Genomic DNA, 11,375 nt, shown 5'->3' with positions numbered 1-11,375 from the left:
TCTTTATTCTTTCCCCAGTTTAGGTCAGCAAGGGTAGAACTGCTGCAGTGGTAATGGCAAAGAGGCTGTCAGTTGTCTCTGGAAGCTCTACTCCAGGGAAACACAGAGCCACTACCAGCAGGAATGCTCAGTCGGGAGTGAAGTGGCTGCTCTGCAGTTGTGATCTGGGGGCCCTATTTGGTGGAAGACTAGTGTGTGGGGGTTCACAGAGAAGAGGGTCTGTGGCTGTGGTGTGCTGGAGGTAGCAGTGACAGGTCCAGGCCCTTTGTTCTTTCCCCAGCCAGTGAGCGGTAAGGGTGGTACCACTGCAGCTGCAATGTCAGAGGGGCTGTGGTTTGCCTCCGGGATTTCCTTCCCAAAGAAACACAGAGCTGCCACCAACTCAAGTGTTCAGGATGGGATAGGGTGGTTGTGCTGAGGACCTGCTCACTGAGGAGCAGGGACCCATGTGGAAAACAATTTGGCCACTTTTCTGTAAGGCAGCTGCTCTGTGCTGGGGGCCTAAATTAGTTCTTTATCACTTCACTTCCTCCAGAGCCTGAGGGCAGTAGGGGCAGGAGCTGCAGAGCAGCGTAACTGACAGGCCTGCCTGCTCTCTCTGGGAGCTTCACCCCAGGAAAGTGCCAGGCTGCTACCAGTCAGTGAGCTCAGGCAGGGCTGACCTAGCCATGCTAGAGTCCCAGGCCCTTGTCCAGTGAGGTGCAGTGGAGTAATTTCATTTTATGAAATTTACTAAAATAATTTTCTAGAATAGAGGGAAGATATTTAAAAATGATTTACTTCAGGTGTCAAATACATTAGTTATATCAATAAAATCTGATAACTAAAAGAAACCAACAGACTTCTAAGTAATTATTTGGTGATCAAAAGTTATTTGTCTCAAGATGCCACTTCTACTCTGCACAGACATTGAACACTGACAATTTCTTTTAATAAAAAAAAAAAAAGGTCTCAGAATCGCTGCCGCCATGGCTAGTCAGTCGCAGGGGATTCAGCAGCTGCTGCAGGCCGAGAAGCGGGCAGCCGAGAAGGTGTCCGAGGCCCCTAAAAGAAAGAACCGGAGGCTGAAGCAGGCCAAAGAAGAAGCTCAGACTGAAATTGAACAGTACCGCCTGCAGAGGGAGAAAGAATTCAAGGCCAAGGAACCTGCGGCACTGGGATCCCATGGCAGTTGCAGCACTGAAGTGGAGAAGGAGACCCAGGAGAAGATGACCATCCTCCAGACCTACTTCCGGCAGAACAGGGATGAAGTCTTGGATAACCTCTTGGCTTTTGTTTGTGACATTCGGCCAGAAATCCATGAAAACTACCGCATACATGGATAGAAGAAGAGAGAAGCACCTGTTCTGTGGAGTGGCATTTTAGATGCCCTCATGAATATGAAGCTTTAGCACAGCTCTAGTTATATTCTTATGAAATGGCATTAAATTATTTCCATATATTATATAGTAGGTCCTTCCACTTTTTGGGTAGTAGCAAATCTAGCTTTTTTGTACAGACTTACAAATTATCTAAAGATTTCATCTTTTTACCTCATATTTATTAGGAATTTAATGGGTACATGTTGTCTTTTTGGCAAGGTATATATGCCTTTTGGCTCAAGCAACATGTATATCACTGTTGACTTTTTCTTTCTTAGATCTAGTTTTAAAAAAAAACACCACATAACTATTCTTTGAAGAAAGGAAGGGATTAAATATTTTTTTCCCCTAACACTTTCTTGAAGGTCAGGGGCTTTATCTATGAAAAAGTAGTAAATAGTTCTTTGTAACCTGTGTGAAGCAGCAGCCTGCCTTAATGTAGTCCATTCTTGCTAATGGTTAGAACAGTGAATACTAGTGGAATTATTTGGGCTGCTTTTAGTTTCTCTTAATCAAAATTACTAGATGATAGAATTCAAGAACTTGTTACATGTTATTACTTGGTGTATCAGTAATCATTTAAAAGTAAAGACTCTGTCATGCAAAAAAAAAATGGAGAACTGTTAAGAGTCATATGAAACATTTTAATGGAGGAAAAATACAGCATATTAGAAAAAAATGGAAGAAAAAAATAGCGTGTGAGAGGAAATGTAAGATTAACTAGAATTTGGTAGAAGTCACTGCCTAGTCGCTAGGAGTATGGTCAGTCAGCAGATTGCTCCCCCAGTTGGTTCCCAAATGGCCATCTTCAACTGTAAAGATCTGGCTAAGATCACACCCATGTGTGAGTGGCCACTGTGGTGACTGAGCAAGGTAGGAATATCAAGACCTGATTTTCAGCCCTGCAGAGGACAAAAATTCAGCCATTTGGGCCTCAAACAGGACCCCGGCTCTGTATATCAGTATTCACTCCAGAGCACCCTGCCATATTGGTGCATCACAGTTGTACTTCCTTTGCCCCATCCCACTTCTGCCACCTTCCTTTCACATGAATTGATCCAGAGACACCGGAATCTGAACTAAACAGGGTGTGTGAGTGTAAGTGGGAGGAGCACTACACAAAAATGACTAGACACTGCCTTGCTGTAGCAGTTAGCAGAAAATGGAGATACTTGGGTTAAATTCAAGGATGATCATGTTGAAAGACCTGACATACAGTCTGATTTAATAGTAAAGGTAATACTCTTTGCCATAGTCTAGATCTCTCTGAATTGAATCTTCACAAGTATAGTTACTTTGTTTAACTGAAGAATCTTACAAAATCTCTGCTTTTTCAATAATTGTTAAAGTTTATTGCATACTACAGTGGGTCAGATGCAATTCTTGGTTATTGGACTTTCTCCATTTTCTTTAGCCTCTGTTGGAAAGTTGGGAATTGTTCATAGAAAGTTTTTATGAGCCAGACCTGGAAATAACAATATCACTTCTATTCACATTATATTCCTAAGAAATCAATCACATGGCCACAGGCAGAGGAAACAAAAATATAGGTTAGCTGAATGTCTAAGAGGGAGATGAAGTGAGATTTGTGAGCAGCTGGCTAGTCTCTTTCAAGGATATCAAGCAAATAAAATGCCTTGAACCATGCTGACAATTTTCCCCAAAGCAGCAGATAACTTCTTTAGAAGAGCAGGAAGCAGGACAAGTAATAAGCCAGTTAGAATGGGGACATTTGCTTTTGAAGGGTTCAAGGCACAAAACAAAACCCCAAAGAATCTCTTCTTTGAAAACATGAACAGCTGGAACAGGAAGATATTATCCCACTGGATCTGCTTACCTGCAGGGCAAGTTTGCCAAACAAGCAAAATAAACCATGCAGGGATGAAATTCTGATTTGGGTCTGGCTCACTCCACCCTCCCCTCCCATCAGGTTGCTGGGCTTCCGGGAAAGCATCTAATCTTCTCACCTGCGATCTTCAAAGAGGAAATCTCATCGCTATTTAAAGACAGATGAATTAGAAAAATAAAAAACTATGAATCTTTTTTCAATGAGGAATTCAAGGCGAAAAAGAATAACGTTTTAAAAGTAAGATTTACAAAAGTTTTATTAAGCAAGAAGCACAGAAAGAATTACTTTTGAAAATGATTTACCAGAGAAAATATTTTAAAATGTATTGTGTTGGTTACTTATTACTATGTAACAAATCACTCCAATAAGTGTAAACTTTTCTTACTGCTCATGCATCTGTGAACCTACTAGAATCTGATTGACATAGGCTAGGCTCAACTGGGAAGCTCTTTTTGTCACTGCATATCTATTAATTACCTAGGGTGGCTCTGCTGACCAACAGACTACCACAGTTATATTATTTCCATGATCTGCCAGAAAGAAAATAAAACAAGCAAGAATATGTGAGATCTTCAAGGTTTGCACTTAGAATGCAAACTGTGACTTTTGCTCATGTGTCATCAGCCAAAGCAAGTCACATAGCCAAGCCCAGAGACAAGATGAAATGAGTACATGCCACCTATGATGGCGAGGCCATAGCAAGGGAACAGATGCAAGAAAAGGTGAAGAAATGAGGAAAATAATGCAATAAACCACAATTTATTTTGACAAAATTTAAGTAATAACTTCAAAACAAAAGACAGACATGATAAAGAGATTGTCTTCTTTCTTTTTTCATCAGGGTATAACCAGATGTTTAAATCTTTGGACTCAGTTCAAAACTTCATTTCTATCAGTGTGTCTTTTCAGTGTGAGATCAGTATGTTCAAAGTGATAAGAAAAAAGAAGAATGGGCAAATAGGAAAAAATTTAAATTGAATTGAACATGAAAAAAATCCTATAATTATAAATTTTATAAAATCAATTTAAAATTAATTATAACAATATAGAGAAAATCTATTAATATAGAAGATTGAGTCAGACATCTGCGACCCACCTTGAAGCACTCTGCCAGGTTCCAGAAGAAAGAAAACAAAACAGCAACAGAGAAGGCATTAAATTGGAGGACAGCACACAGAGATCCAAATTTGATCAATAATTCTGAAAACTAGAACAGAAAATATACTGAAATAAAGTATTAGTAGAAAAAAAGTTGAATTGAATCTAAACATTTAAAGAGGTTACATCCGAAGAGTAAAAACCAAACCAGATATACCCTGTTGAGAAGTGAAAGACAACCAGCCTAGAGGTGGTAAAAAACGTAACCTAGCATAGGAGAACAATTACACTGAGGCAGGACTTCCGCACCACACCAAATGCCAGAAAATGGGGAAAACGGCTACAAATGCATCAGGGGAACAAATTTTAAGCCAGATGCTCTATGTTCACTGAAGTTTTGTTTCATGTGTAAAAGTAACTGAAAGAATATCATCTATTTATTTATCCTGGAAAAAAAAAAAACAACAAGAACGTATTCTATTAAGGTTTATCTGCACATATAAAAGGGGAAATTATGGCCTAAGAACAGTAGAAGTGAGTCTCAGAAAATATGTAAACATAGCATTGAGTTTAAGTAATTGTTTAACAACATTATATCAGAAAGTACATTTTAACACTATTTGAAAGAAAAGTAAATTAATTCTCACATAGTAATAAAATAATACTTTAAAATAAGAATCTGGGTAAAAATATTGTAGATTGTATATTTTTAAAAGAATATGATGGGAAAGAACAAAATAAGTTTATGACACAAAATTATAACTTATGAATCTTCAAGTTGAATCATAATAAAATACAGGATCACATAATTAAAAACTAGTTTTTCCAAAAAAAAAACAGAAACAACAGTAGGAGGGTATTTTCATAGCTCTCTGTCCCTGTTATAACAAGCAAAACAAAAATGAAGAAAGATATGGGTAGCGAATCAGTTAGAATGCCTTGGCCAATAATAGAAAACAGAATTCAAAAGTTTAAAAATTGAGGAAAATATTTATTTCCTTTTTCTATTTTTAATGTTTTTGGTCTTTAATAAGAGGAAGTTGGATGAAAGGCTGTGACTTTGTGATATCAGAAAAGACCACCATATCTTTAATCATCTGCTCTGTAATTTTCCCTATGACTAACTCCCTTCCTGATTGTAAGATTAAAATCACACTCTTCATCCACACATGCAGACATGGCAAAGTCCTGGGGAAGGAAATGGATAATTAACTCCTTATTTCTCTCCCTATGTGTCTCTGTCTCTCTCTCTCTCTGAATGAAAAAATATTTTATACTCAATATCTCTCCAGCAGATTTCTCCTGAATTTATGCTGGTCACTCCATCAGCAGAGACAATTTACTCTTAAACAATAATCAATTAGGTAAGCATTCTGCTAATGAAGATTGAAAAATAAGCGTAAGGAAAGGTAAAAATGAATAAGTATGAAAGAAGAAAATATTAATTTTTGAAACAATAGAACAAGTAATTTTCATAGATATTTTGCTAGAAATTAAACCAATATAGACAAACTATTAGTGTAATAAATAATGTATAAATATACAAAATTAGAAATAAAGGTGGAGATATTATCATGGTTTTAGAGCATTTTTTTAGAAAAATAAGATACTTAGCAAAATACATAAAATGAACATACAGGAAAAAAATACATTTTTCTGTTTTATTAACACTTATCAGTTAAAAAACACAAGGGCAAAATGTTCCAGAGCGACAAGAACTCTCAGAAACTGCTGTGAAAAGTGGAAAAGGATGTAGTCACTTTGGAAATCTGGGAATCTATACTAAAACTAAGCATATGCTTGCCCAGCAATTCCACTCCTAAGTACATACCTGATAGAAATCTACATGCCGGCCGGGCGCGGTGGCTCAAGCCTGTAATCCCAGCACTTTGGGAGGCCGAGACGGGCGGATCACAAGGTCAGGAGATCGAGACCATCCTGGCTAACACGGTGAAACCCCGTCTCTACTAAAAATACAAAAACTAGCCGGGCGAGGTGGCGGGCGCCTGTAGTCCCAGCTACTCGGGAGGCTGAGGCAGGAGAATGGCATAAACCTGGGAGGCGGAGCTTGCAGTGAGCTGAGATCTGGCCACTGCACTCCAGTCCGGGGGCGACAGAGCGAGACTCCGCCTCAAAAAAAAAAAAAGAAAAGAAAAGAAATTTACATGCCAACAAACATGGAAAAGTATGTTTATAGTAACATTAAGTAATCCCAAACTGAAAACAACTCAAATGCCACCTACTATAGAACACATAAATAGTGTTTTATATGTAAAATGGAATTCTACACAACAATAAAAAAACTATAGCTAAACCCAACAATGAATCAAAAATACAATGTTGAACAAAATAATCTAGACATAGGAAACTGAAGTTCCAAATAAGGCATAGCTAGTTTACAGTGGCAAACATTAGACTGCTGGTTATCCTAAGGGGATTAATGACAGTTGGAGGGCCTAGGAGAGTATCTGGGGATACCAGCAATATTCTGTGTATTCATTACATGAGTACGTTTATTTTATAGAAATCAATTGAGCTGTGCATTTATTATTTTGCTTATTTCCCTACATATGTTATACTTCAGTAAAAAGTTTACTTAAAAATTTTTTTTCAAACAGCTTAGTCTCAAATTCTTCTGCAACTTGCTAGGTATATTGCTCTGGGCAAGACATACAACCTATCCAAGCCTCAATTTCCCCATCTGTGTATCAGAGATAATAATTTTTCCTTCTTCATGTAATTGTTCTGAAGGTTAGATAAAATTATTCATGCTTTGGGAGGCCCAGGCAGGTGGATCGCCGGAGGTCAGGAGTTCGAGACCAGCCTGGCCAACATGGTGAAACCCCATCTTTACTAAAAATACAAAAAAATTAGCTGGGTATGGTGGCAGGCACCTGCAATCCCAGCTATTCAGGAGGCTGAGGCAGGATAATCACTTGAACCCAGGAGGCGGAGGTTGCAGTGAGCCAGGATCACACGACAGCACTCCAGCCTGGGCGACAGAGTGAGACTCTGCCTAAAAAAAAAAAAAAAAAAAAAATTATTCATGTAAAATGTTCAGCACACTGTCTTGCCTCGGGAAAGCACTGAGTAATTGACAGTATAATTGAGAATCATTAACAATTTATTTAAAGGGTCTAAAGAAGGAAAAGGTAACATTTTACTAAAGACTTACATGACCTGAATATATTCAAAAATGATATGTTTATAGATAATATAAAATCATGCTTATAAATAGATTCAGGAACAGATAGGAAGGCTTAGGATTTTACAAATGTAAATACTTTCTGTTATTAAATAACACATTGAATATAATTTTGATAAAAATTCCAAGTGGTCTTTTCCTTGGACAGAAAATAAAATTATTCTCAAGTTCATTGAACTGACTGGTGATGACCAACCAATGGTTGAGAGTAAATGGTGCTCAGGGCAAGAGTTATAATTGTAATTATTTCCCTTTTGTGCAGTGCCTAGCCCAATTTCTCATAAGTAATTGTCCAAGAGAAAAAGAAAAAAGGACCTGAAGACATAGTTGTAACTTGTAACATCACATGATCATTCATCATGCCCGAGTTCAGACAAGTCAGAAACGATTTTGAGATAAGCATTTGAAAATCTGGCCTTCCAAAAATAAAGAACAGATTTTTACAAAATACAAGGGCTAAAAGGCCATTTGTGTGTACTCCTAATATGTATACCTAACCATCATTATCAAGATTTTTATAATAGTTTCATATGTGGAGAAAATTTGTTTCCAAATGTAATAATAATAATAAAGAAAACTTAAAGCATCTTAAATGTTCAATTGTAGGGGATTGACTGAAATGAATTTTGTAATCATTATCATTTACTGTTATTAAATATTATTAAATACATTATTTAAATATCAGCATTACTCACAAGTTTTAAATATTTCATGACATGAAAACATTGCTGACATATTGCTAAGTAAATAAAAGTAGCCCTATGTAAATAAACATAAATTGTGTAAATCTATGAAAAGACAGAGGCCAAGAAAAGCTATAGCAAAATCCTTAAAAGTAGTTATTTGTGTATGGTGGAATTCTAAGTATATTTTTATTTGTTCTTTTCTGTTTTCTGAATTGAATATGTATTACTTTATTAATTAGAAAATTGTGAAAATGTTTTTTTTTTCTAAAGAAAGAACAAAAATCTAGGAAAATCACAGAACAACATTAGATGCTAGTCAGATTTGTGTTCACTGTGAAGTCTAGTCTTGTTCCTTTTTAGCCTGCTTTATCTGGTCAAGTCCATTTAACTTGTAAGTTTTTGTATATGGGAAAAGGCAATATTATTAAATTAGTTCCTACCTAAGGATAGAATAAACAAGCAGAGTCATATATATTAAACTACCCAAAAGGAGTCCAAGTGAGTCAAAAGAGGTGTAAGATATTAGAACTGCAAGGAAAAATGTTATAAAAACCTGCCAAGGCTGGTTCTTGCCTGAATTAGGTGTTTTGCATGAGATAATACCTAAAGCCAGTAGCAGGACTGCAATAAGGCTCTCACAGCACTAGCAATAATGAATATTTAAATTTGTGATGCTTAAAAATAGTAATGCAACTTCTTTTTGAAAGTCATTTCCTTTTATTATTATTTACTTATTAATATGCACTCTGTCAACCATTCACTCAACAAGTCTCTACTAAGCGTCTAATATGTGTCCTGTTGCATGTTGGGGCTGCAATGAGTGAGTCAGCATTCAAAAAACTCCCCAGAGGTTGTTCAGTGATGGAGAATCACATGCTCCTGAATGTTCTCCTGCATCCTAGTGTAAGTTACAGTTGCTTATGCCATATTCCCATGAAACAGCACAAAGAAAACAAGCAGAAAGGTGATAGGAGTTGGGTGGGGAGGATAATTTAGTCCATCATCTGGCTTCCATTTAGGAAAAAATTAAAACATGACATATTAACTTTAATCTTAACCATCAAGATCTCCAAAATCTGGTTGCCTCATTTATTTGATATCTGCTATCCAATTCCTGTTTTCTGAGATAAGTGAGGTCCACACTAAGCCCTAAGACATGTCTTCAGTATGAAATTAGTGTTTATTAGTATTAACATTTTTATTCTAAAATCAAGTATCAAAAATTCTTAACATCATTTGCTGCATTCTTTTTCCATTATGCTTTACTAAGTCTTCAAAAGAATATTCTTCTTTGGCTTTTTTTTTAAACTTAGGGAAGTTATGAGAGGACATTGTGTTTTCGTTGTTAATTCTTATTTTGTAACAAGTAGGAAAATATATATTGTATTCAGCTGTAATCATTGTGAATTTACCCATTTCAAAAAGCCTTCACAGAATGAACTACTTAAAATTATGAAATTATATTAATTAGCATGATAATATTCTACTAAACATATTTCTCCACCATCTCTTATGTGTCTCTCTCAACACACATGATTGCTACCACCAAAGTAATGTAAGGACAACAAAAAAATTAGTATTTGGTTTTCTAAAATGACTATAAATGTCACATTTCATCAATATCTCCCATTCACTGGAAAAATTTAAGAATAAATAAATAAGAAAGTAGGCTGTGGAATATTATATCTTCTATGTGAATTGTTATTTTTATTTTGCTTAATGGACCCCTGTTTATTTCCTAATAATGCCTTTTATTTGTTCAATAGCAACATTGCTACATCAGTTTTGTTTGGAAACCATTTGGCCTATTTTTTTCTATTTTTTACTTTTTTTAATTCTTGAATTTTTATCGTAAATTTTATGTACAAGAAGCTGATATAATATAAAAGCATAGTTTAAGGAATAATAAAATGGTCACTTAAAAATTCACCACCTAGTTTAGGAGTAGAACATTACCACTACCTCCTCCCTGGTCACATTTCCCTCAGGTGCCAATGCTATAATGAATTCTGAGCAAATCTCTTACTTTTCTTCACATCTTTAAAACACACATGTCAGCATTTTTTAAAGTATACTATTTTTTAATTTTACATAAGAGGATTCAGAGATTATATTTTCCAGGAGAGCTTTTTTTTCCTAATGATAATGCTATAGATATTTACCTAATGTTAACTGAGAATACATATTCCTTGTATGAATACTCTAGAATTTATTTATCCATGCCACTAATAATGAGCATGTAGGTTCTTCTCAGTACTTTGCTACATCATCAATGCTGACATGAAATTATTTGAGTACATCTTCCAGTATCTAAATGTAAGAGACTGAGCCATAGTAGTTTTCATTGGAACAAAAGGTTCCTAGATAGCTTAAAGGTGTTGTCCAAATGCAGACGAATGTATTAGTTGGTATTGCTACTGTAACAAAGTACCACAAACAGAGACTTAAAACAACATAATATATTATCTTATAGTTCTAGAGGTCAGAAGTCCAAAACTGACCTCACTGGGCTAAAATCAAGGTGTTAGCAGAACTGTGATTCTTTCTGAAGGATCCATTTTCTTGCCTTTTCCAGCTTCTACAGGCTGCCCACATTCCTTGGCTCATGGCCACTTTCTTTTTTCAAAGCTATCTAAAGTCTGTTGAGTCTTTCTCACATAACATCACTCTACCACTTATTCTTCTGTCTCTCACTTCCACAACTAAGAATCCTCGTGATTACATTGGGCCCACTAGGATAATCTCACTATTTAAAGTCAACTGGATAGCAAGCTAAATTCCATCAACTACCTTGATTCCGCTTGTCATGTATCATGCCATAGTTAGAAGTGTGAGATTATAAAATACACAAATATGAAAGGTCATTATTCTGCTTACTGTAGAACATTCTTGAAAAAAAGAAAAAAAGAATGTGGCTGTGGGACATGGAGCCAATACCAATAAGATTTATAGAAAATCCTCCATGTTTCTAAGAGAATGGGATTAATCAAAGTATTGCCAGTTTAGACTAAAAGGCACAGAGAAAGTTCAAAATGAAAAGAGATGTCTGGGTCCCCAACTTGTCTATAGGCAGGAACCAGGCTTAGAAAACTATTCAGTGGTAAGCAAGGGTCTTTCCTGTGAAAAAGAAAGGTCTTCTCAGATGGCAGTCAAGAACTCTGGAGGAAATTGAGCTG

General features: G+C 36.1%; 1 protein-coding gene across 1 annotated transcript; it reads left to right on the top strand.

Moving 5' to 3' along the window:
- Positions 1-842: 842 nt before the first annotated feature.
- On the top strand, positions 843-1,974 carry LOC117085883 (V-type proton ATPase subunit G 1-like). Its single transcript, XM_033215198.1, has one exon. The coding sequence runs from the start codon at positions 969-971 to the stop codon at positions 1,323-1,325; it is 357 nt and encodes a 118-aa protein (XP_033071089.1). The 5' UTR covers positions 843-968; the 3' UTR covers positions 1,326-1,974.
- Positions 1,975-11,375: the final 9,401 nt, after the last annotated feature.

Source organism: Trachypithecus francoisi, unplaced genomic scaffold (assembly GCF_009764315.1).
Source record: "Trachypithecus francoisi isolate TF-2019V2 unplaced genomic scaffold, Tfra_2.0 Lachesis_group1, whole genome shotgun sequence".
NCBI classification, from domain to species: domain Eukaryota; kingdom Metazoa; phylum Chordata; class Mammalia; order Primates; family Cercopithecidae; genus Trachypithecus; species Trachypithecus francoisi.
The sequence above is the reverse complement of the archived record's forward strand: the minus strand, read 5'-3'. Positions and strand labels throughout refer to the sequence as shown.

Bases quoted from the DNA above. Each gene is read 5' to 3' on its own strand.
- LOC117085883 (XM_033215198.1), top strand. From the start codon at position 969: ATGGCTAGTCAGTCGCAGGGGATTCAGCAGCTGCTGCAGGCCGAGAAG.